The sequence below is a fragment of the Leguminivora glycinivorella genome, chromosome 22 (assembly GCF_023078275.1).
Source record: "Leguminivora glycinivorella isolate SPB_JAAS2020 chromosome 22, LegGlyc_1.1, whole genome shotgun sequence".
Taxonomy (NCBI): Eukaryota; Metazoa; Arthropoda; class Insecta; order Lepidoptera; family Tortricidae; genus Leguminivora; species Leguminivora glycinivorella.
The window spans coordinates 9484436-9512397 of NC_062992.1; the positions used below are offsets into that span (position 1 = coordinate 9484436).

Here is a 27962-nt window from a genome sequence, read left to right on the forward strand (position 1 = left end):
TGTCAACCCGGTTTGCCAACCCGGTTCAAATCGAGTTAGACTCAACTCGGCCCGACTCGGTTTGACAGTTCACCAAACCGGTTCCAACGAGCAGACGGAACGCAGCCGAACGAACGTACCGATCGGTCCCACTCCCACATGACTCGACTCGAAAATGTTGATAACGAAACCGGCAATATCGGCATCGGAACTGCAAGCCAGCGAGTGCAAGCAGGACAGCTGTACTTTCGCGCGGAAGTGGTGCCACGGCCAGAATCTGAAACACGCTCGCGGTCCGCCCGGCCGTGCGCGCTTTGGTTTGAAATCAATTATAATAACAGATGGTGCTCTTTTTCCTAATAATAAATGGGAAAATATAACAGTTTACAACTATAATTAAATGCTCCCGCTATTCTGCCGTTGCCGATATTCTGTGAATTCTGTCTCCATTACGAATATTTTGATGAAATGAAATGAAATGAAATATATTTATTTGCATTAACTTAGTTTTAGTTTAGCTTGTTCAAACACAACTTTAATTGTGACGCTTTTTAAGTCGATATATCGCGCGTCACGTTATATAATGTGTTTCGGGCATAACTTGACTCGACTCGACTCAACCCGACCGACTTGATTCGTGTTTAATTTTGACGAATCGCTTCACACGGGCCAAACCTAACCGCTACATTAATACGCTAAGGACCGTCGTAGCAACTCGGTTTGGTCAAACCGGGTTGAAACCGGTTTACGTAGAAAATCAAACCGTTCAGCCCGGTTTGCGATATTTTCGGTTTGGCACATCTCTAAAGAGCCCCGCAGCTGCGGGCGCTCGGCATTCTCTCCGTGCAACTGGACGGCGACCAGGCCGTGTCGCTCCGGCTGCAGCACGGCACCGAGCTGCGGATCAACACGGATGAAGGTAGCTACCGTAGTATGTCAAGTGAGACTGTCAGTGCCGCTGTCTTTTCTGCCAAGTAATAGTACATTGTGCAACAAGGGGAGGAAGTTGAATATTACTAACGAGAGTAAGTTAAATCGCGACAGCTTGCCGGAGCGATTTAACCCACTTAACCCTACCAGGTGTTATAACACCGATTCTTTTTTTTTTGGATTTTTCTAGTGAGTAGGTGACAATATACCAAAATATCCCGAAAAATCCGGGGGTAAGATTTTTTGCATTTAGGGTTATCTAGGTTAAAGACTCGAGTTAGTAGTATTCATACTCCCCGAGTTACACACCATGTTTTTCATCACACTCGCAATGTAAAAAATATGTAAATAGATGTAAAAAAGTTAAGTACGGTACAAGACATTTCATTATTCCCTTGGAAGAACGATTTTAAGTGCGGATGTGATGAAAAGTAAGTTAAGTATCAAGACTAGTACCTCGTGTTCCGTTCGCTTGACGTCTATTTTATGCTCTCAACCAGACTGACTGCGCGGGTGCGTAAATAGAGGGGGTTTTTAGCTTACAACAGAGTTGAAACAACAGTAGAGTGCAGAGGTTCCAAGCCGTTAAAGGTCTGAACAAACTGTGAATGAATAGGCAGCCTTATGTTATGTGCGTTCTTTATGTTCTTTGACGACCGGTCTGGCGCAGTCGGTAGTGACCCTGCCTGCTGCGCCGCGGTCCCGGGTTCGAATCCCGGTAAGGGCATTTATTAGTGTGATGAGCACAGATATTTGTTCCTGAGTCATGGATGTTTTCTATGTATATAAGTATTTATATATTATATATATCGTTGTCTGAGTACCCACAGCACAAGCCTTCTTGAGCTTACCGTGGGCCCCAGTCAATCTGTGTAAGAATGTCCTATAATATTTATTATTTATTTTATTTATGCTTCTAAAAGGGCAACTACCAGTAGTGACTCAACTGAAGCCACAACAACGCATTCTGGCGTTTACTTGATACTTACTTGGCTGGCGCGATAACCCAAAATGAGTTTTGGCCTCCAACACGAGAGCACGCTACTTTGCTCGGTCTTGAGCGGTATCGCGCCAGCTTTCGCCGACGCCGAGCTCACGGAGTTCAAACTCCACTCTATCCGCCCAACGATATTTTGGGTGACTAGCAGGACGGCGTCCATTCGGTCTTCCCAAGTAGGCCCTTTTGACCGCCCGATCTTCACTCATCCTTTGAAGGTGACCTAGCCAACGGAGACAATGCTCTCTGCTTACTTGATATCTCTACTCAATTGCTGAATACCTTGTCAGTAATTACATTAGCAGCAACATTATAGGAAATTGTTAAAATATTTTTTTCTCAACTCTAAACTGGTCATTAAAAATATCGTCACTACTTTTAAAAAAACTTGTATCTTCTTCTGTCAATGAAAAGAAAATTGTAGTAAGTATGTATGGAATGCATATAGACTTATTGCGTTTTAACTTTGAGGAGCAGCTTGAGATACGAGATTTTTTAAAAGTAGTGACGATATGTACACAATATACGATCTAACATGTTTTTATTTTCCAGATGCAAGCACCTCCCGCACCCAACCCAACGCCGAGCTGCTGTCCGGCCTCGGCGGTATCGGCCGCCTCCTCTCCGACGATGGAGCCTCCACCAGTGCCGAGCCTCCCCGGGACAACTTCAAGAGCCCCAACACGGTCTGCCCGATGGACAGCAAGCTGCCGCAGAGCATACCCACTCCCACTTCGGACAGATGCGAGTTCCCCTTCGGGAGCATGACGCAGGCCCGGGTCATACACCGGAAGGAGAACACTCTAGGTAAGACCAGTGGGATATACAAGCCTCCCCGGGACAACTTCAAGAGCCCCAACACAGTCTGCCCGATGGACAGCAAGCTGCCGCAGAGCATACCCACTCCCACGTCGGACAGATGCGAGTTCCCCTTCGGGAGCATGACGCAGGCCCGGGTCATACACCGGAAGGAGAACACTCTAGGTAAGACCAGTGGGATATACAAGCCTCCCCGGGACAACTTTAAGAGCCCCAACATAGTCTGCCCGATGGACAGCAAGCTGCCGCAGAGCATACCCACTCCCACGTCGGACAGATGCGAGATCCCCTTCGGGAGCATGACGCAGGCCCGGGTCATACACCGGAAGGAGAACACTCTAGGTAAGACCAGTGGGATATACAAGGCTCCCCGGGACAACTTCAAGAGCCCCAATACAGTCTGCCCGATGGACAGCAAGCTGCCGCAGAGCATACCCACTCCCACGTCGGACAGATGCGAGATCCCCTTCGGGAGCATGACGCAGGCCCGGGTCATACACCGGAAGGAGAACACTCTAGGTAAGACCATCATCTTCCTCCTTGCGTTATCCCGGCATTAGCCACGGCTCATGGAGCCTGGGGTCCGCTTTGACAATTAATCCCAAGATTTGGCGTAGGCACTAGTTTTTACGAAAGCGACTGCCATCTCACCTTCCAACCCGAAGGGTAAACTAGACCTTATTGGAATTAGTCCGGTTTCCACACGATGTTTTCCTTCACCGAAAAGCGACTGGCAAATATCAAATGACATTTCGCATATAAATTCCGAAAAACTCATTGGTGCGAGCCGGGGTTCGAACCTGCGATCTCCGGAACGAAAGTCGCACGTACTTACCGCAAGGCTATCAGCGCTTTTCTCTAGGTAAGACCACAGAATACATATTAGTACAAGTACAGAAAGCCCTCTCTAAAAACCCACTTAAAGAAATAACGACTCATGCTACGATACTATAAAGTTCAAATTCCGACCGCGCAACGCTAAATGCCTACAGTTATATTCACGTACAAGTGCGCTCTCTTTCTATCGCGTAACTCGTACCTTTTCTGACGATATCAAGGTTGTCTCCTTTTAAAAAATAATATTTTCTTACTACTTTTTAGGGTTCCGTAGTCAACTAGGAACCCTTATAGTTTCGCCATGTCTGTCTGTCCGTCCGTCCGTCCGTCCGTCCGTCCGTCCGTCCGTCCGTCCGTCCGTCCGTCCGTCCGTCCGTCCGCGGATAATCTCAGTAACTGTTAGCACTAGAAAGCTGAAATTTGGTACCAATATGTATATCAATCACGCCGACAAAGTGCAAAAATAAAAAATTGTAAAAAAATGTTTTATTAGGGTACCCCCCCTACATGTAAAGTGGGGGCTGATATTTTTTTTAATTCCAACCCCAACATGTGATATATTGTTGGATAGGTATTTAAAAATGAATAAGGGTTTACTAAGATCGTTTTTTGATAATATTAATATTTTCGGAAATAATCGCTCCTAAAGGAAAAAAAAGTGCGCCCCCCCCCTCTACTTTTGAACCATATGTTTAAAAAATATGAAAAAAATCACAAAAGTAGAACTTTATAAAGACTTTCTAGGAAAATTATTTTGAACTTGATAAGTTCAGTAGTTTTTGAGAAAAATACGGAAAACTACGGAACCCTGCACTGAGCGTGGCCCGACACGCTCTTGGCCGGTTTTTTATACTCAAATAAACCTAGGATACTTATGTCTTAGTGGTATGTAATGTAGGTTTAATTCAAATAAATTCGCGTGTAACTACTTAGGCGTACTGAACTGACTTAGATAGATACCTTAATTGAAACAGGCCTGATATTACCTACTTAAAGGCCTTGACTAATTACGCCCTTTAGTTATTTTTGTAAACAAATGAGGTTTCGAATAGTATCACGATAAAATATCAATTCTGTGACAGCGGTCGAATCAGTACGTAGGTGTGCGACGAACAACTCTCGCGCGCGCGTCACCGCTCGCCCGTGAGGCCCTACTGATTTGCCCCTCGCGAGGGGTACTTACAGTTCGATACCTACACGAGTGGGACAGGCTTAGTAAGACCGATAGGATATACAAGACTCCCCGGGACAAATTCAAGAGCCCCAACACAGTCTGTCCCATGGACAGAAGCGTGACGCAGGCCAGGGTCATACACCGAAAGGAGAATACTCTAGGTAAGACCAGTGGGATGGATATACAAGGAGCCTCCCCGGACAACTTCAAGAGCCCCAACACTGCCCCATAGACGGGAAATTGCCGCATAACATCTACCCCCTAATATTGTGAGTGAATCTAGTACTAGGAAATATAAATGTGTCGCTTAACTTCAAACGGGTAAATCCATTCTACTGTAAGGTTGATTATCTTTCAGATCATTATTATATTTTTTGTATATTCAACTTTAAAGCAGAATGGATTTACCCAAGTTTGAAGTTAAGCGACACAAATAAAGACCACCTTATTTATGTTTCCTTTTGTGATATTAGATCTAACTACTTGCGCCACTTCATACATTGAGGAAGATTGAGATTTGAATGTCAGTTATACATACATACATACAATCACGCCTGTATCCCATAAAGGGGTAGGCAGAACACATGAAACTACTAAAGCTTCAGTGGCACTCTTGGCAAATAAGGGGTTGAAAGAAAACGAAACTGTGACATTGCAGTGACAGGTTGCCAGCCTCTCGCCTACGCCACAATTTAACCCATATCCCATAGTCGCCTTCTACGACACCCACGGGAAAAAAGGGGGTGGTGAAGTTCTTAACCCGTCACCACACAGGCAACAGTCAGTTATGAACTGCTATTTCTAATAAAATGTAACTTCTCACAGCATATCCACGAGCAGAAGATACCAATACCAATGCACGTGTTAAATTGTTAATATACAAATGTTTTTTCACCACACCAACTGATAAAGGTTTACTTTGCTATTCGAAAACAGATAGCAAAATTGCATTTTATCCACAAGAGTGCAAAGTAATTTCATACAAATTTTAACTTGATATCTTGAGCTGGCTGGTAGAAATTACCTATAAATGATGATTTTGAATTATAAATATTGAACAAATTGATAGATTTGATTTAGTTTGATGTTTTATAGTCAGTATTTTGTTCGTGTTGGTGTGGTGAAAAATTTTGTGTTTCACTCGGCGGCAAAGTTTGTTTAACCTTCGTGCCTCGAAACCCTCGCAACGCTCAAGATTTCACTTTTTGAACCACTCGCTACGCTCGCGGTTCAATATTGGAATCTTTCGCTTGCTCGGGCTTCAATATTGGCACGTGCGGTTAAACAACAACTTTGCCCCCTTGTAAAACAAATAACTATTATTGAGTTCTGATGAAAACGATGAATAACATTTTTTTTTTCGAAAATAACTAAATGTGATATACCGGGTGGTTGATAATGAACCTAACGATGTGTCGAGTTTAACGGAAAACAAAAAAACACGCGGTCTGTTGTATGAGACCATCTTCCTTGTTGGATTGATAACATGATATATTTAGGGAAAAAAACGTTTTTCCTTAGTCCCTTAAAAAGGGATTGATGTTATCATACTAATTTGAACACAAATGAAATAGAATAATGAATTATATGTACCTATATGTATATTTTTCTGCTCAATTACTTGTTAATTTCTCATGCACCAACGTATATGTTCCGTTAGACACAATGGTTGACTTGTAGAGATTTTTTTTGGCATTTTTCTGCATTTTTACATTTTCCTTAATTTTTGCAATAAAACCTTATTAGTATTGTCTTCGGTTACCGCGATAGTTACTCATGAAATAAAAAATAAATAAATAAAAAAATAAATTTAAATTCATTATACGCGATTTAATCCGTTTCCATAGTTTTATTTCATGAAAACCTTATTAGGTTAAACTTAAATGTTTAATCGTTTATATAATAGTTTAACTTAAAATATTATTTGTATGTCTTTCGTTTATCTCGCGACCATGGGGTCCCGGATATTTTGAAGGCGTGTGTGGGGTCGAAGCCAACAGCGCAGAGGCCCTTTAAGACAATTTAAGACGCTGACAACACCCAATGACCTTGACTCTAGCGTACACTGTCTATTTGCATGGGAGTAAGTGAGAGCGCGATGTCACTAAAACAGGGCGGTTAGGTACGAAAAGTACGGAAAAATATTAAAATAAAATAGAAAGACGCATTATTTGTGCAATATGTTTCGTTAGTGTTTTAGATATGTATATTTTTGTTATTGTAATTTGAATTAAAGATAACTAAGTGAATAATTGAACGACATAGAACCGTTTAATGGCGAACTCGAGACCAATCTTTGCAATTTTTTTCTATCGAGCCGATTTCGTTTAATCGTGTATCGAGTACGGCTATGTTCGTTGAAATATAATGAATAATAACATATAATTTACTTGCCTTACTGAAACTATTAGTTTGTCTTAAAAAACTGCGCAAGTAACATCAATTTTGAGCAGTTGGGTGTTGTCAGCCCCTTAATCTAAAAGATGATGTGACACCAACCGACGCTTTATTATTATTTATATAATTCGGGCAAACAGTTGAAAAAACAACTGATATGGCCTGTATCCTGGTATCTTCTTCTAGGTTTGTCTCGAATTACTTAGAGTATCAACGATTGTTGTATATGGTGGTCATAGTTACCTCAATCATAATAAAACTTAACTCTGATATTTTTCACCTCTTTAAAAAATTTCACCTTATCTCAAAATGACGAAGGGCAGGGAATAAAAGAAAGACAGAGCGCAGTAAAAAAAAATACTATTAATATACATACATACAGGGTCTCTTACTATTGCTATAAGCGGCAAGCCACACACGGAACTTACGACGTGCGTCGCCTGTTTGTGGCTTGCCGCTAAGAGTTCTTACAGCAAGTAAAATATAATGCTCATAAAATTAGCATAAATGCGAAGGAGATACAATCAGTTTTCGCATTATGCAATCACATAATTATATTCAATCGGATATCAAGATTTTAATTCTCACACCTTTGCGAAGTCAATAATTGACCTTTGACCACACAGGCAAGATTCTACGCGTACATGTCCAACAAGACGTTCCTACATACAATCAATCCATAAAGTGCTGCTTGGAAAATTGTTACAAAATTGCAAAAGTTTGTAAATGGTTGGTAAAAACTTAAAAGAATCGCTCTACACTGAATGAGCGCATATGCAAAATATACTGGAAAAGTTTTTTACGATTTATCACTTTTCTTGGTCCCATACAAGCTTTTGATCCTGGATAGGAATGGGATCGATTGGCTTAAAAAAAAAAGTTTGTCAAAAATGCCTTAGTTACAAACATACATGTTTTTTCCAAAATCTGTAAATGCCATTTTTCATCAACTTGAAATCGAGGGAAGGTCTTCTTAGACCATTTTCGCGTAGGATCACGGGATCTCATAGCTACCCTTATTAAAATGACTCGGAGAGGCAAAATACACCATGTATCGACCATTTTTGAGGAAAAAAGAAATGTTACATTGCCCCCTTTCTGCCTGCTTGTAATCAAATCTTGCAAGTAACATTCTTCCTGATTTCCAACGAGCAATAGTGCAAGAGAAAGCAAGTTGAAAATATGCTTACATAATATAAGTTGGCCTGATGATGGACGCAAGGAGTGCCCATAAAAACTCTTGTGATGTTGATAAAACAAGATAAACTCAAATTTTTTTGATAACTATTATTTGAAAAGTGTGTACCTGTGAAAAGGTGAAAAGAAAGTAAAGTCAGCACTCGGCATAAAATCTGGAACAAATTTTTTTGGTAAAAATATTCAACTGTCGACTTTTAAAAAACCACTGGTTGAACGCGATAAATAATAATAAATTCGTTTATTTAAGACGATATAAGGTACAATCACAAGTACAATAAAAATAAATAAATTAATAACTATTTTAAATTAATGTTTTTATTTGCGACAATACTGATATTTTTCTGTGTTTAATTACAACTGCCTACTTAAAAATCGAATAAAAAATAAATATAATATGTCAATAAAGAAACAATGTTTCACGTGGTCACGGAAGACTGACGCCCCAGCAAACGTGAGTGACTTAAAAAAAGTGTACAAAACGCAAGAATTTCAAGTGCCTGGAAGTAAATCGTCGGTTTGATATCTCCCGATTGCATTTCTCTTGGCAAGTTTCATAGCGTGGGTGGCTAGAGGTCATACATTCCATCTTTTAGATAATGTGATCGGTGCCTTTGAAATATGATAAGGTCTTTGCTATTTTCGCGAAAAGATTCATTAGTGTCTATGACACTAATAAATGTATCTTTCGTAATAAATTCTAACAAGAAAGAAATATTTTTCTACACAAACGGGCAAACGGGTCAGCTATAAATATTTTCATCTGAAAAACTACACAAAAAAATACATACATTTTTGTAATAATAACTTATTCAATCAATTTATGTAAATTAGTATATCTATTGTAAGATATTACATAGATTTTATTAAAATGACAAATTTTATTAAATATTAACCTGAGCATTAAACAACATCCATCAACTCCATGGAATAGCTGAGCAGTTCTCATAAAGTTTGTACATACTACATAGCCACGTCAGCAAATTTTAATTGATCCTATTTTGTTACCAACATTTAGTATGAGTCGACTTTTGTGAGGTATATACAAGATAATTGTTATAATTAAGAAAATATAGATACTAGAAAACCTTAATGACGAAATAAAACTTACTAAAATCTCAATTCATCAAAAAAATCTTGGTAACAAAATAGGATTAATAAAAACAAGTTTAACTTTTTCCTTATATTATTGTACAAACTTTTTGAGAACTGCTGAGCTAATTCTTTCACATTATAGACGTACTCAACTACTTAAATAATTGACAATGTATGACATCAGGCGGTCTAGCACAACTGGCACTCTTGCCCGCCAGTCCATACTTGAAGTCGCACTCGATATATGGACTCGCTCGCGAGCTCGCGACAATGCAAGGTGTGCTAAAGCGCCAGAAGATCAGAACTTTAGACTTCATGGTCGGAATAAGTACAAAAAAAAACACCACAAAAACCATAACTCAAATCAAAGACATGTAACTCCGTATAGACAGATAAAGTCTAAGAAAAAAAACGTACCTCAAAACCATACAGAAAAAGGTACGGTGACCTAGATGGTGATACACCTTTGGGGGACGCTCGGCTAGATGGCGCTAATATTAATATTTGACATTTTAACACATATCAAGCAAAAAATATGGACCAAATTGTCAAAACTGAAGTTCAAAAGTTTTAAGCCTGTGTCGAGAGATGGCAGTCTATGCACTGTGATTACACATTTTACTTTGACAGTAACTCTCTATAATACTCGATCCTCTTTGCTCAATTGTTAACACACTGTCTCGTCTATAGAGTATACAGAGATTTCATTGACAAGACGCGTGCACTGGTTCGCATTGCCATAATATTAAAGTATATGTTCAAATATTTAATGAATCTACGATTGTCTTCACGTTATTATATCTCTACTGCTGCGACATGTTTGGGCCAATTTTGGAGGCCCCTCAGGCATATAGGAGTTCACGCGACGGCTAAACTCCGAGCACTGAGCGCGCCGCTATGCCTGAAGAGGGGCCTCCAAAATTGTCCCGAAATAAGTCGCAGCAGTAGCGATATAATAACGTGAGTACAACCGTAGGTTCATTAAATATTAAAGTTATTAATTGCAACTTAGTGCGTCATCTTGAGAGCGATACAGTATTACGTAAGCAAGATAATGATTAAGTGATTAGTCCACTGACAAGAACACTAATAAATCTAGATTATAGAAATGATGATGATTGATGACTATTACGTGTCAGGGTCAATCAGTCACAGAAAAAAACATGCAGACTAATTGATAACCTCCTCTTTTTGAGATTTCTTTGTCGGTTAATAATGTAGGTCAAATTTTGCCTCTGAGTCATTTTAATAAAACCTGTTGTTTTAGTAATAACAAGGGGTACAAGTCTCACGAAGTCCTTTGTACCTTTTGCACTTGGCCCCGTAGCCGACGCGAAACGCCGCAGAAATGTAGTCTGACTCTGTCGCGCCAATACGCAAGAGCGATAGAGATAGATAGCTACGAAAGAAATATTATTCGTGAGCGTTTCTGCATTCGGCTAAGCACACTGAACCATGCTAGATTAGTACCATTTTCAATAGTCACAGATAATCAGACAATTATATTCTTTTCCCCTCACTAGCTCGGAAACACGTGTTTTGTCCTTTAATACCAGTGAGTAAAAACGCATTTTATTCACTAGTGAGTAAAGTTATTTGACCTTGAATAAAGTCAAATTAACTGCTTTAAAATTGATAAAAGTAGTTGAATCTAGTAATAAAGATGATTTACCACCTGTGGAACTACTGGAAGCAGTGATAAACGCAGTTTTTGCGTTGTAGTTTCCTCGCTATAGTGAGGGGAAAAGTTTTGTGTTACACTCGGGTGCAAATGTATTTTACTTCTCGTGTGTTAAAAAACTCGCAAGTTCAGGATTCTATTCTCGAACCACTCGCTTCGCTCGTGGTTCAACTATAGAATCCTTTCACTAGCTCGTTTTTCAATTCCACACTCGGCGTTAAAATACAACTTTGCCCCCTTGTATAACAAATAACTATTATTTCTGAGATACCTACTAGGAAGTATTAACAATGATAATAATGATATTATACATGTGCATCAATTGTGTTAGTACCTACGAAACTCATATTTATACATCTTGTCTACTCGTGTAGTATTCGTAGTCTAAGAGCATCAGGTTGCTATGTTACATTATGACTCAAAAGGTAGGCAAGTAGACAAAACATATATCACAACACCAACAGCAGGGTTAGCACATGATTGCCGCGAGAGTATGTCATCGCGAGATAGACTACCTGTCCTTATGTCATGAATACAGAAGAAGACGTGTCATCTATCTCGCGGCGACATACTTTCGCGGCCATCATGAGCTAGGCCTACAGACTTCGCCAACAAGTCTTCTGGCAAAGGTAATTTTTTTTGGAGAATTATACCTCCTAAAACAGATTTTTACGTCTCGGACTATAACAAAACTGTGTACATGTTTAACTGATTTTTGTATTGGAAACATGTGTATGATAAAATCGACGCTAATTTGTTCTTTCTTCCACAGGCATCCCAGGCCCCGCGACGGTCCGCCCACCGTCAGAGTTCCCCCGCCCCTCGACCTCATTCGCGGGCCCGCCCCCGCCCTACCCCGCCAAGGCCACGCCCCCTAACGTGGCCATGTCGTCACCGCTCCTGGTGAATCTACTGCAGAACGATGCCGCAGCCCCGGCGCCAAGGCCGAAGCTGCCCAAGCCGCATACGGCCAAGCTGGACAGTCAAGACGGACAGGTGAGACTAAAACCAAAGACATATGTAACTCCGAATAGACGGTTAAGTCTAAGAAAAAAACGTAGCTCAAAGCCCTAGAGAAAAAGGTACGGTGGCCTAGATGGCGTTACACCTTTGGGGAACGCTCGGCTAGATGTCGCTGATATTGAAATTTGTCATTTTAACACATATCAAGCTAACAATATGGGCTAAATTGTGCAAAATCTATGCACTGTGATAACACATTTTACTTTGACAGTAATTTTCTATAATAATCGATCCTCTTTGCTAAAATTTATAGAATCAATGGAATCGGGAAAGTTTGAGTTCATACCTCCCAGCGTGACCTTCTGCAGAACGACGAATATGAAAATCTAAATACCTATGATCTGTATTCTTTTTTCGCTTCAGCATCCTAACAGCCAACCCTCGTTCCAGATGGAGCTAGCCGTCGGGCGCGCGCCGTTCGAGTACCGCGCGCCGCGGCCGCCGCTGCCGCTGCCGCGGCCGCCGGCCTCCCCGCCCCCGCCCCCACGCCGCGGCGCTGGGCTCCCCGCCCCGCCCCCGCCCCCGCCCGCCTCCCCGCGCCCCGCGCCGCGCGCGCCCCTCGCCGCGCACCCCGCGCACACCCCGCGCCGCGCCGCGCCCCAGCAGCGCCCGCCGCTGCACCAACACCAGCCCGTCTACAGGTCAGTTTAGGGGACCGAGTCTGCCCAGGGTCGCCCTTTCTAAGGGTATGGAGACCGTCTCAGAATTATACCCTTCTCGACTGCTTTAGATTTCTATATTTTCTATTAGCCTCGAGTGTGCTCGTGTCGCTAACGCGCTGCGAGTACGAAGATTTGATTATCAAATTTCGACGATTTTATATACTTTATTCATCTGGCTATAAAAAAAAATGCATGTGAAATTAATTACGATCTGTACATTATTTAAATGTGAATGTATTACCTAAGGAATAAGGACTGTATCGATAAGTATAAGGACAAAACAAACCTTGTCTAAATGTTGACATGTGCATAATTTTATATTATTATGTTCCGAGAGTATGATCTGAAGGTATTGGTAAGCACTATTTGATATAAGAAAGTCTAATTTTTATTTTATTTTAGAGACTTTATGGTACTTTCATTAAGGTCTAGCAAATAAATTTCGGACAACCCCTATCTGGCTTAATTTGAGAATATTTCAATGACTGTTTGCACGATTTCAACAAACAAAGGTTAATATGCTGCCAAAATATATTCTTTAAGAGTCCTCTTCATGGTTTTTCAATTGGGTACTTCTAAATATATAAAAGAAGAAGCTGACTGACTGACTGACTGACTGACTGACTGACTGACATATCAACGCACAGCCGAAACCGCTGGTCCTAGAGATTTCAAATTTGGCACGTAGGTTCCTTATATAGTGTAGAGGAGCACTAAGAAAGGATTTTCCAAAATTCACCTCCTAAGGGGGTCAAATGGGGGTTCAAAGTTTGTATGGGGAAACAAGATTAGTTTGACTATTTTATTTGAAACTTCACAGGAAGATTCCTTAAGACATATGATTGAATACGTGTTTCAGGTTTTTTGAAAATTTAACCCCTAAAAGGGTGAAAAGGGGGTGATAAAGTCAAAAAATCAATATGGGTATCGTTTTTATGGTTTATCGGGTCGCTGATCACGATAAATACAACGTTTTTAAAATCTAACGAGGCGGAAGTGAAATACCTTCTCCCCTGTTGTGGTGCAATGGGGTTTAAATATCAAAAAAATATATAAAAGAAGATATTGACTGACTGACTGACATATCAACGCACAGCTGAAACCGCTGGTCCTAGAGATGTCAAATTTGGCACGTAGGTTTTTTATATAGTGTAGAGGAGCACTAAAAAAGGATTTTTCAAAATTCGCCTCCTAAGGGGGTCAAATGGGGGTTCAAAGTTTGTATGGGGAAACAATGTTAGTTTCAGTGTTTTATTCTAAACTTCACAGGAGGGATCTTAAAAATATATGACTAAAGATGTGTTTCAGGTTTTTTGAAAATTTAACCCCTAAAAGGGTGAAAAGGGGGTGATAAATTCAAAAAACAATATGGGTATCGTTTTTATGATTAATGGGGTCGCTGATCACGATAAATACAACGCTTTTAAAATCTAACGAGGCGGAAGTGAAATACCTTCTCCCCTGTTATAGTGCAATGGGGTTTAAATATCAAAAAATATATAAAAGAAGAAACTGACTGACTGACTAACTGACATATCAACACACAGCCGAAACCGCTGGTCCTAGAGATTTAAAATTTGGCACATAGGTTCCTTATATGGCGTAGAGGAGCACTAAGAAAGGATTTTTCAAAATTCTCCTCTTAAAAGGGTGAAATGGGGGTTCAAAGTTTGTATGGGGACACAAGATTAGTTTGACTATTTTTTTCGAAACTTCACAGGAGGATTCCTAAAGACATATGACTAAATACATGTTTCAGGTTTTTTGAAAATTTGACCCCTAAAGGGGTGCAAAGGGGGTAAAGTCGAAAACACAATATGGGTATCGTTTATATGGTTTATCGGGTCGCTGATCACGATAAATACAACGATTTTAAAATCTAATGAGGTGGAAAAGAAATTTTCTCCCCTGTTGTTGAGCAACGGGGTTAAAATATCCAAAATAGCCATAAGTATAGGTTTAGTTTTTATCTTTACTTCTGGTTCAAGAGATTTCAAATTGACACGGAAGTTCCTTAGAGGAGCACTAAGAAAGGATTTTTCAAAGTTCACCTCCTAGCATGATAATTTGACAGGGGCAAGGACAGGGACAGAGACAGGGACAGGGTCAGGGACAGGAACGGGATAGGGTTAGGGATAGGGATAGGGATAGGGAAGGGATAGGGATAGGGATAGGGATAGGGATAGGGATAGGGATAGGGATAGGGATAGGGGTAGGGGTAGGGGTAGGGGTAGGGGTAGGGGTAGGGGTAGGGGTAGGGGTAGGGATAGGGATAGGGATAGGGATAGGGATAGGGATAGGGATAGGGATAGATAGGGATAGTGATAGAAATAGGGATAGGAATAGGGGACGAGGACGGGGATAGGGATAGGGGAGGGACGGGGACAGGGACGGGACGGGGACGGGGACGAGGACAAGGATAGAGATAGGGACGGGGATAAGAATAGGAATTGGGGTCGGAATAATCGGTCGGCAATCGATATCTAGGCAGTGTAAAATGCAGGTGGCTCAGTGGGAAGGGATTAGTAAGTAGGCATCGGCGAGTATCCTGCATCCGTAATAACTATTACATTCAATGTACTGTAAGAAAATCGTTGTTTGCTTGCCTTTCATATGTTTACGTTTGCAATAAGTATAAGCAAAATGGAAAAAATTGTAAGCGATAATGCAAGGAAGTACTTTTTACCCTACCGACCATAGCGTCGAGATACTGGCTATGTGGGTTGTATGAAGTTTCCCCAGTATAAATATTTATATAGGTAAAATACATACATATTCGTACCTACTACCTACGCTGTGGTCGCTGTGTAACAATTCTACAATCATTGCAAGAATTTCTTTTAAAACAATAGTAATATGTGTAAGGTACAGTCAGCCAAAAAGCAGTGTAAGGTTCTTGGCTGACCGCGTACAGCAAATAGATCAGTTACAATGGCCCCCCAGTCGAGAATTGCCCCGCTTTACCTTAATCGAAATAACCACGGACAGATGTACCTACAAAGAAACCTACGGATCCAAATGAAAGTCTTATTTTTTGTAAACGTTTCAATAAGAATACTTTTATTACGCGGGCGAAGCCGCGGGTAAAAGCTAGTGCAGAATAAATGCGGTGAATTTATATAATTAAAAAAAAACGCTATTTTGAGCAACGTTCCGGATTGTCGTAAATTTTTGATGCAAGCAGGATGAGAGAAACAGATAAAAAAATTAGCCATAGGCCAAAGTCTAATTGACATTCACGGTGTTTGAACAGTGCCTAAACCAAATCGATATAAACAGTGTATGATAGTTAAATTCGACATCAAAGTCGGAGTTAGAGGAAGCACCATGCCACATTCTCTAAATGGCCGCCATACACAGATCCTGAACTTTATTTCTTAAAAATAACTATGGCTAGACTATGTCCAGATATTCTGCTTTGTGGATCATATGTCGTTGAGGTTCACACAGTACAATTTTTTTTCGCAATCGTATCGTTTTTTACGCACTTTGTGAATTTTCTAGTAGCATTTGTCCGGAATCGTAATTGTTACTCGGGAGGATTAAGTCAATACTGTCTAAACCACTTGCTTTACGTCGAGTTTCTAGGACAAAATGTGAACCTTATTATGTGCCTTATTAAGCCTATGTCTTGTTTTAAGAAAAAAATATAATAGCAAATAAATACGGCTACTCAAAGTTGTCCTCATACTTAACGATACAGTCTTTAAATGAGGCTATAATAAATATAATATTCATCTGGCTATAGCAATTAAGGGCTTAAGTTCGGTTTATTTCTTCAATAAATCTGAAGTCTCTCTGAAGTCTGTCTGATCTCGAGAAAATATTGATAAATTGCATGTGCATTCCCCATATTCTAATTTTAATTAAATGACTTCAACCTTTCTACTCTGTTCGGATATTAATTCGTAATTTCCCCTCAGGGCTCCGCTGACACCGGGCACGGTGGCGGCGGCGGCGGTGGGGGCCGGGCTCCGCCCCCGCTTCCCCTCGCCGAGCTACACGGCGGAGTTCACCCCCCCGCCCCCCTACAAGCAGTACCCGCGCCCGCGCCTGCAGCCCGTCACGCACGAGGACCTGCAGGCGCTGCTGCCGCCCTCCACCACCGCCATGGACCAGAAGACGCAGTCCAGCTTCCAGGTGAGACACGCACACATATACAGCCTGTATGTGTATATACAGCCTGCTCCAGGTGGTATTAACTTAAACACGTCATATGGACGGACAGGTAAAAATCAAAATATTTAAATGAATTAAAAATAAGTAAAATTTTAGTTCAATTATGTGATTTACATGCTTTTTTGAACGTTGAATTTAATTTATATGCAGTCAGGGTGTCCACTTTCTGGAAAGTCAGGGAAAGTCAGGGAAAAGTCAGGGAAGCTCATAGTGGTCATGGAAAGTCAGGGAAAGTCAGGGAAATGATTTGGAGGTCAGGAAAAAATTTGGCACCAAGAAAAAAAATCAAAAAGTATTGAAAAAATAATATGATTTCTCGGGTTGGCCACATCCATGACAGTAAAGATGGATTCCCGGTAGTGATTTTAAGGCAACTTAGAATTGTCTTAGACTTTTTATGACAAATATAGTACCTGGCCTCCATCCTAGTGATTGCTAATGAGGGATATCTTCATGCTTAACCTTAATTTATCCGGCCAAAAATCGTTAATGCGGAAAAATCCAGATTTGTTTTTACTTTGTGTGCCCTACCCTCATATTCCAAAATGGCGAGGGGGATCGGGAATAAATTCAGTTATTGTGATTCAGATTAACTGGAAAGTTGCACCACAATGTCACCATGTTCAACATTCATAAGGTAGGTGCTTTTGCTAGGGCGACATGAAAACGACAAAGACAAAGTTACGTTACGTCGCTGTCCAAATTCTGTCTATCCGATCCGACAATCCAAAGCGAAGTTCCTCATAAAGCCTATGGCGCAAAACGTCACATAGAGGCGCAATTTTGTATTAGTCAAAGGAGCATAGGAGGATAATTAGCGTGACAATGAAGCGGAACCCTAAAAAAAATGCTTTTTCTTCGGGTTTTTTTAAGACAAAAAAAAACTGTTTTTTGCAACCGTGGTAAAAATATCATCATAGAATGAAAATTTGGTCAAGGAAATTTTCTTAAATGGTCATGAAAAGTCAGGGAAAAGTCAGGGATTTTTTTTTTGGATTTAGTAGTGGACACCCTGGCAGTATTTTTGTGTTTGTTTTCGTTCAAAAAGTGTTTGTTAACAAAAGAATGGATTTAATATGAATAATCTGATGTAGATCAAGATACACTACTGGTCGCAACGACGCCGGTTGAAGGTTTTGCCTTATGTTTCCTCTGTATTTTTCTCTCAAATGTGATGAAAAACATTGTGTGTAACTCAGGAGATAAAGACATTAAAGACTTGTGTCTATCATTCACTCCTGCCTGCGGCAGTCGTGAATAATAACACGCGTCTTTAATGTCCGCCTTACCTCCCTTGTTGCACAATGCACTATTCTTCACATATTATATTCCGTATAAATCCCGCAGGAGTTCCAACGTTACCAGCAGCAGTACAACGCGCGGCAGCGTGCCGCGTCGGCCAGCGCGCGCGCGTCCGGCGCCACCGCCGACTGGAACGAGCCCTACCGGGACTCGCTCGCGCTCTCGCTGCCCGACCTGCCCGACATCGACCTGGACCAGCTGCAGCCCACGCTCGACGTGCTCGACGACTCCGCGCTCGCCTCCATCTCCGACAACCTGCTCTACACCGAGGCGCGCGAGCAGCCCACCCCCGACGCGATACTCCAGGAGATCGCCGGACCCTTCAACGGGCCCTACGAGCCCCCCGCCAACCCTCCCAGCGTCCCCGGCGCGCCCAGCACCCCAGCGCGCCGCCGCCAGTGCCTTCTAAAGACGACATGCCTCCGCCCCCGCGCCGCCCCCGACCCCGCGCCCTTCCGCTCCCCGCCCCCGCCCGCACCCGCGCGCCCCGCGCCCCGCCCCGCGCCGCCCGTCGCCACCGCCACCGTCGGCTCCCAGGCCACCGCCCGCGAGATCGAGGAGCAGAGCAAGCAGTACCTGATCAAGACCCTCATGCGCGACGACGCCGACATCCCGCCGCCCAAGGAGGACAAGAAGCCCGAGGAGCTCACCGTGGCCCAGTGCAAGCGCGAGGGCGGCGAGCCCGAGATGTTCGGCATCGCCAAGACCACGCCCATCGAGGACGACTCGCGCCCGGACCCGCTCAAGTTCCGCAAGAAGGACCCGCTCGCCCAGAAGGGCGGGAAGCCGCGGACGACCGGCGCGAAGGAGAAGCCCGCCACGTTGAAGGACAAGATCGTGCGCGACGCCAAGCCCGCGAAACCCCCCACCCCTCGCCCGGCCGCCACCCCCGAGGCGCCCCGGTCGCCGGGAGAAAAGGAATCCATCAAGCTGAGGCTCAAACTGGACAAGAACGAGCCCGTCGTCCAACCCGTATACAAGGCGGACGTCAGCTTCACGAACCCGCGGCCCGGCGAGCCCGAGCTGCGCGTCCCGCCCCTCCACATCTCCCTCCGGGGCAGGAACTCCGCCGTCATCAAGAACTCCAAGAAGGAGAAGAAGAAGTTCGCCCCGGGGGACCTCCACAAGAAACTCAAGATCAGGAAAAACTCGGAGTCGGACGACAAGCATCGCCGGGAGGAGGAAACCCCCTCGAAGCCGGTCGAGCCCACTGAGAACTCCAAGGACGAGTATCTCCACGTGAAGAGCATAAAGCTCAACAACCACTACGAGGGCGACGCGATAAAGACCGAGATCCCCGGCGACAACAACGTCGTCTATCGCATGAAGACGATATCCAAAAACGCCCACATAGTCACAAAGGACTACAAGCATCTCAACAACAAAGTCCAAAGCTTAGACAGTCTGAAGAAGAAAAAGTCCAAACTGCTCACCGACAGCGGGAAATCCATGGAGAAGGACCGCGACAAAGAGTGGAAGAACGACATGTTAGACAAAGAGGGGAAATACGCCCAAAATGAAGGCTACAGAGAGACGCCGAACAACCACGAGGTCAAGAAGAAGTTACCCGACAAGGACGCGAAATGTGATAAAACGGACGGCAAAGAGGAGCCGAACAGTGAGAGTGTTAGTGGTGCTAGTGAGTTGGAGAGTAGGTTGCTCAAGTGTCATAAGGAGCGGACGCTCAGTGCGGACGACAGTGCGGACAAGTGCGCCGACGACAATAAGCTCAAACGGACTGTGGACGGCGTTGTCTCGCCCAACGGCCTCATCAGCGAGAAGAAGAGGAAAATTAGCCATAGTTCCTGTCCAGGTGTGTATCTCTGCTTATGAATATTGCAAACTTTGGATACCTTTACAGCCTTTGCTTGGCCACAGTATAAACCAGTAATAAATCTTCTAACAAACGTACGCCGCGCGGGGTGCACACAAGCGCGTCGTGTATGTACGCAACACATGCAAGCGGATTTGGATAAACGTGGATAAGAATAATGCATAATGATATTTTCGTGTTTTCTGACTGATATAATGTGGTATTATACGTGTAGTTAATAGTATTAAATAACAACATCTTACTTTGGACAATGTCGAGTAACATTTATAGTAATTTTGTTCAACCACGTGCTTTCGAACGCAGTAGGTAGCTTTCGCGTCGCCGCTGCCGGAGATTAACTACTGTGTCGTCCTTGTACTGTGGCTTGGCTGTTAAATGATCGATTGAATAAACAACATAAATCTTTAAAATTTGCACCTCCACCATTTTACAAGTGGTGGAGATGCTGGGATTCAAGTTCGTCAAGCAAAAAAGGTGGAATGGTAACTGAGGTTTACAATATTACTTTGATGTATAGGGTTGGTTCTTCATTTTAAACTAGTGCAATTTTAATAGCATAAGTGACAAAACAACCTTTAGTTTCAATTTTACATAATTCAAGTTATAATTATATGTATTTTTTTATACTATATCTCTGTATAGACCATAAAATTTATATGAAAGCAGCATCTTGACTGCTTCAGACATTTTGGACAAAACTTGCAATCTTATTATCTTAGCTCCTTTTTTGTACCTATCTGATATAACACACATCATACAAATTTTGCAGTAGTGAAGGTTGTAAATATGACTTCATTTTTGATGTGAGTCGAAAGTGTATTTCAGTTGTATAATCTTCACTGTGCATAAGTACATCAATAAATATGACTCTTGCACGTGTCACATGCACAAAGCCACCATGTGATGATTGCAAGCGGGCATTTTCAGAATTTGGGACCCCCCAATTAGCGTAAGTCGTTAACAAAAATTAACTCACTGTCAATTTTGTGACGATAGATAAGCATGACATTTGAATCAAAATATTATTTTTGTGTTAATTACATAAACTTTAAGCGATAATCTACATTCAGAATGAGAAAAAAGTACATTTTAAGACAGATTTTATGCTTAATAATTAAGTTAAATTGACAGCGAGTTACACTAATTGAGGGGGCCTAAAATCTGAAAATGCCCAAGCACATGGTAGTACCCGGTGCATCTAGAGCAGAAAGTAGTGCAAGATGCAAGAAACATATTTGTTACAATTTTATATCTTAGTAAGGGGAGAAAGCTACTGTGAACATCTTCAATCATTCTTTTGACTTTTTATTTTTCAAATATGTAAAAAGCGAAACGCAATATAAACAAAAAAACTATTGAAGATGTTCATGGTTACTGACAAGAAGTGGGTACGCTCACTAATAACTTAGCAACAGGGTGTTAATAAAGTGACACCTATAGTGCTGATTTTCTTGTGTTTATTATCCTAATGAAATATATGGTATAGCTAAATCTAGATATATTTATTTGTACTGTCTAAATGATTATGTAACTTGTTGAAGTCCTGTTGGATTAAAATGAAATCACAAATACTACTATGGTGTCTCTTTATTTGGCATGGAGTAAACCATGAACAATGCACAACTACCTTAAGAAAATATTATTTTGATGAGAAATAAGCATGACTCAGAAAAACGCCTCTCATTTTGAAAAAAATGTGCTTATTTCTACAATGAAATGTGCCACAATAAGTGGACAAGAAACGTCAAACTATCAATATAGATTTGCCTTGGCCGATGCAGTTCTTTTATCGCGAATAGCCTAGTCCACACAGAGCAAGGCACGTAAGTGCTCAGGCGGCGATCAACGTGCCTTACGGCCCAGCCACGACATTGGTCTAAGCGCGATAGCGGTGAGCGGCAGCCATACGTGCGAATGAAAAGTACCATCGCTGTGTCTCGCTCCAATGTATGGCCGCCGCTCCCCGCTGTCGCGCTTAGACCAATGTCGTGGCTGAGCCGTCAGACGAGACAGGTTGCTCGACCAAGCAAAACTCACGCACTGCCTCGGCCGAGGCACGTCTACATTGCACTTTTGCCGCGCGAGGCTAATCCCGGCTAATCAAGAGTCCTAAACTATGGTTACGTTTTCAAAATGACGGGCGTTATCCGAGTCTTGGAGATAACACAACGTATCACAAATTCACAATGTATGCCTGGTTGCAAAAATGGATCTATTTTTTTAATGACAACGATTCATGAAATTCGTATTCGCCAATGCAGCTTGAAGTATAAAAACACTTTCACATGAAATTTTCTGCCACATCATAATTATGTAATTTAAAAAAAATGCGTGTAAGTGACACGACATGAAGCTTCTTGAAAGTACAAGTTCTTGCCTTCTTTCCTTCTCTTTAATTAAACATATGCCTTGTCATAAGGTTTGAAACTTAACTTTCAATTCTGATCGCTAAAATGAGCTGCCTCGCAAAGAGATAGGGACACTTAACAAATTGGTTTGTATAAACGCGAATAGTCCCGAGGTCGCGTTTGCATTTATCTCGGGAGAGGCATATTCATGGAGAGCTGTTTCGCGAGGCATTATAATGCAGATCGAGCTGTTTCGGCGATGCGGCATATTTTCTCTGAAGGCATCCTAAGCAGATTCGGGTTTAAAAAGTCGTAAGTTTTTAGGAATCACTCACATATTATAATTACAAAATAAGCATCAAAAGGTTTGTGTAAAACTGGTGGATTAACTTTTTCGTCTTAGTGTCTTTTGTTAAATATAAAACTAGACATAGTTTCAAAGAAACAACATATTCTAACTAAAGCAGATGAGATGTTCTTTAAAGCGGAAAGTGATCCAGTAGGCCTAGCACATGATTGCCGCGAGAGTATGTCGCCGCGAGATAGATGACACGTCTTCTTCTAACTTTATTAATGACATAAGGACGGGTAGTCTATCTCGCGGCCACACACTCTCGCGGCAATCATGTGCTAGCCCTGCTGGAGCCTTAACAAAGAAAAAGTTGACCCAGCCAAAAACTAGTTCCATAAAAATCTCATCACGATGAACAACTCCTTGAAGTGGCGGTATGTTTGACAGAGCCGGTGGGGTCCACCAACGTGGGCACCGTGCGCGTGTCCCCGCCGCGCGCCGCCGCCTCGCCGCCGCGCCGCCGCGAGCGCCCCAAGGACAAGTCCTACTGCAAGCTCGTCGCCGAGCGCGCGCGCCACGCCTCCAACACCGACCGGCAAGACCGCCCCGACGACAAGTTCGTCCCGCGCTCCCCGGGGCAGGCCCAGGGCGAGGACTCCGGCATAGAATCCATGGACGCCTTATCAGAGAAATCCCCCAACCAAGCCAGCCAGAGCCCTCCAGGCCCGCAGCGGAAGGAACGACTCGACATGCCGCGCTCCACCTCCCCTACCTCCGTGCATCGCATCATAGGCGTCCCGCCGCCCGCCTCCGACGAACTCCTAGAGAGGCTAGCCTTAACGGCACCTCCGAGGTACGAACCGCCGCCCGATCTAGACGATCTGGGCGATATAGAGGCGGAGCTAGCCAAAATGCACGGCGATCATGACCAACCTTCACCAAAAGTTAACGGCGATGACGCGCCGCGCAGACCGCCAGATCCACCTCGACCTCCTACCCCTATTCGACGCGACCCTGACCCTGAACCGCAGCCAGAGGAAGTTAAAGAGGAGCCCAAGAAGGAGAAAGTAGACGATTTCGATCCCCTCCCGAGCAGGGTCAGCCCGCCGCTATATACGTACTCTAACCAGGAGAAAGGCGCGACGGAAGAAGTCAAAGAGGAAAAACCTGTCGCCGAAAACGGCGAGACCTCCGAGGAACATAAAGAACCGGACCCTAAATTGGAAAGGCTGCCCATGAAAGCGGACTTCCCCGATAAAAGTTTACTGGAGCAACTTCTCATAGAGATTCCCACTCCGGACTACGTCGCAAAAAGGCCTGAATCCCCGTCTCCTTCTGCGTTAGAGAGGGTGGCCAGGAGTAGCGTCCGGACGAGATCCAGTAGCAAAATGAACAGCCCTGCCGACGGGCCCAAAACGCCCCGTCTCAGCCCCGGGATACCCAAACTAGAAACGAGATCCGACTCCCCCGCTCTTCAGAATCCCCCCCGCAACTGCCTCAGAAGCGGCTCAGTGGATAAAACCAGTCCTAAAACTGTTACTGCTGTAGCTACGGTGCCGGTGAAACCGGCCCCCGGAGCGAAACGGAAGCGAAGAGAGTCCGAAAGCTCCTGCGCGAGCACAATCAGTTGCGAAGAAGGTTTATCGCCGGCCGGGAGACCTAAGAAGAAGCCTCGTCGCGTCGACGGGGTTAAACAGCCGGGGACCGAAGGTCCGAAGGAGGGTCGGAAAAAGGATTCGGACAGCGATAGCGACGAGCCTCTGATCTGTAAAGTGCGGGGGAAGACGCCCGCCAAGGTGGTGAGCCAGAAAGTGGTGAAGGGTGTGAAGGGGCCGGTGGAGGGTGTGAAGGCGGAGGGCAAGGGCGCGGTCGCGGGCGCGGAGGGCGTGAACACGCGGCGCTCGGGCCGCCAGGCGCCCGGCGCGCCGCCCATGACGCCAGAGACGCCTGCTAGGAGGAAAACCAGGAGTGCCGGTGAGTTTTCTATCATTTTTTTTAGGTTAGACCTAATTTTAGAGCTCTCCCACCGACATCCAGTTATTTCGGGTACAGATTTTTTGTAGTATCCCGTTTTAGTAGAATATTTGCTAATGTTCACTCTACCATTCTTTTTGCTGAATACTGTACGCATACTACGGGAAATTAAATCCTGAAGAAGTTCGAAGGTATCAAAATTTGATTTTGAGAAACAGTTACTAAAGTTTTTCTACCTTTTGGCAGTGTCTCATTTTTACAAAGAAATGGTCAAGCCACGTAACATTAAAACTAACGTAACTATGGGAACAAATCAAATTATTTTAACAAATATTTTGATTTGTGTTTTTTATGTAGCACCTACTGCTTGCCCTTAGAGTTGGTCAAAGACGCCTAGTCTTACAAAGATGACATATAGAAGAGAAATTTCGACGGCTTCCGCTGTGGCGAGGTGGCCTAGGGGTTCATGGCGTTTGGCCCGGATTGCTAAAAGACGCCGGTTCGAATCCGGCCTTCACCACTGGTGGTGTTCGTCATTTTTTCTTTAATATATGACATCTTATTTCGATTTTTATCTGAAAATTTTGACAAGCTAGCCTTATGCTCTCGTCGTAGGAACATTTTTACATTAAAACGCTGGAATATTAACTTTCGTAACTTTCTGCAAGAAGACAAACTGTGGAAACCACGGCCTTGTATTATTTGACAACGTGCATATCTTCTTCCAGTGGAGCCGGGCCCTGCGGCGGCAGCGGCGGTGGTGCGCCGGCGCCGCACGTCGCGCGACGGCAAGTGACGGCGGCGGCGCGCGGAGCCCCGCCCCGCGCTCGCGCCCCCGCCCCCCGCCCTGCTGCTGCTCCCCGCCGACTGACCGCACACGCCGTGAGCTGGCTTATACTGTATACGTGGCGCCAGTGACGTCGTACATACCCGCGCAACGTGACCTGCGCCTGTGAGTCAGTCACGTCATATGATACCCATCTCGGTCTACCCGTGCGACTGGTGACCTATGGCTGTGAACTAGCTTATACTTGTGTATAGGTATCGCAGCGAGCTTGACTTCATGTGGCGAGATAAAACTCCAGAGAACGCTGAAGACAGTAGAGACCTGAGCTAGCTTATACTGTATAGGTATCGCAGCGAGAGTCGTCAAATGATACGCATCTAGGTCTACTCGTGCGACTGGTGACCTGTGGCTGTGAGCTAGCTTATACTTGTGGAATACGGCTCCTGCAGTCTGACCACACACCCTGACAGATATTGCCGTGAACTAGCTTATACTGTATAGGTATCGGAGAGTCATAACACATCTATTCGGGTCTGGCGAGATACCACACCAACCGTTGAAGATAAAAGAGCCGTGAAATAGCTTATACTTAGGTATTGCAGCGTGATGTCATAGATACCCACCTCAGTCTACCCATGGACAGCATCGGAGGATGAAACCTTCACGGAAGTGCCGGGAGCTAGCTTATACTTATTTATCTTAAAATCGTAAGGAGTACTTGTCGCAGTAAAAAACGAATGACACCCATGGTTTACCCGAGCAGTGACCCACCATCGGAAGTGACCTTACCGTGAGCTCTCGATTATATTGTATTGGTGTCGGCATAGTGCATACAGACTTATGTGACTACTACCATTTTTAAATTTCGAAAATATAACAGCTGTATATTTAGTTCCGGCCCGCTAGATGGCATCAGAGTATAGCCTCCGATGTATTTGTATTTTGGTTTTAAACTGAATTGCTCTGTCTTTAAATTAAATTTGTACTAGAAGTACTAGAAGTTTAGAGTCCATACTTGATTGACCTAACTCGAAAGTATTCGCTATCCAATGAATAGAATACCATTTGAGTTTAAAACCAAAATATTACACAAGTGTTGTAAACCGGCTCGCGACATAGACAGTACGAAACCAGAAAGATGATTACAAAATTTAACTGTCAGTCTGAAGACACTTAAGTCGTTTTTAAGAGGGTCAAGCGATACTGTGCATACACGGTGTGCCTTCAAAGCGGTATGCGTGATGAGTGGTTCTATTCGTTTGTTGTTCTATTTTCAAAATTATCTTAGCTCTGTGACGTTCTCTAGCAAAAGGTACCACACTCCGCTGCCATAACGCTCTCAGAGCATCTGTGGTCGTGCTTGTATCTTTATACTAGTGATCATGAGTCGTGTTCAAGCGTCAATATGGTACCTTCTGCTTGATAACGTCATAATTAACCAGTTTGCGCGTGTTAAGTTTCGATTTATCGAATCTCGATTAAGGTGTACATCGGGTGGTGTGCGTGCTTATTGTTAGTAATCGTGCAATAACGGTCTGAGGCGAGCTAGCGTAGTCTATTCAGTGTGAATGTCTGTGGTCTTGCCGCGGTTCCATACAAGTATGTAAGGAATATATTCGATGATAACGCAGACATATTTGCAGAAGGTAGCCGATCTTTTTTAATCCAATACGGGCAATCGTGATCAAACAGAGTATGGGCACAAAGGTCTAAACGCGATGCCAGACATATTTGAAACTAAACGGTACTTGTTGCCAGTTACTGGCACACAAAGTGTTAAAATGGGTTGGGTTTATGTAACTGCTCCATGCAAACTTCCACCCCCCATTTTAGGGAAGTGGGAAGTTAGAAAGAGATAAAAAGTAGCCTATGTCACTCTCCATCCTTTCAACTATTTCCACTTAAAAAATCCCGACAATTCGTCGCTCCGTTTTGCCGAGAAGGACGGACAAACAAACAGACACACACACTTTCCCATTTATAATATTAGTATGGATTATTTTAGGAATTGCTTTAAGAATGTTCAGATATTTGATGGCGATTGCCCTAGACTCTTTCTAAGCAAACTTTACATCGGCTTGACAGCGACCAAGTGTGGCAGAGCCCCTGTAAATTTCATTGAAATTTTCTTTGAAAGTCTAGAAACTTAGATTCGAACGAAATGGATTTTTTTTGATACTACGTTGTTGGCATGCAAGCATACTAGCCGCCCAATGGTAATCAATTAGCTACCATCAGGGGCCCATTTCTCGAAGCTACAAGTTACAATTTACAAGTGGTTGTCACTGTCTAGGGCCTATTGCATAACAATTTACAACTGATATTACAAGCGGTAGTCCCCCTCCAATTCATTTTATAAGAAAGAGAGTTCCGCTTGTAATACAAGTTGTAAATTGTTATGCAATAGGCCCCTAGTTGAGACTTCCGCTTGTAACTTGTAACTTTCAGTTTTGAG

The 27962-nt window shown here is 43.3% G+C and overlaps 1 protein-coding gene across 1 annotated transcript; it reads left to right on the top strand.

Moving 5' to 3' along the window:
* The first annotated feature begins 138 nt into the window (after positions 1-138).
* On the top strand, positions 139-27842 carry LOC125238102 (nucleolar protein dao-5-like). The gene is made up of 9 exons (XM_048145390.1): positions 139-221; positions 789-898; positions 2459-2713; positions 11879-12102; positions 12520-12770; positions 16715-16931; positions 18318-20085; positions 23194-24720; positions 25449-27842. Exons 1-9 carry the CDS (start codon positions 139-141, stop codon positions 25514-25516), a joined length of 4503 nt encoding a protein of 1500 aa, XP_048001347.1. The 3' UTR covers positions 25517-27842.
* The last annotated feature ends 120 nt before the right edge of the window (positions 27843-27962 follow it).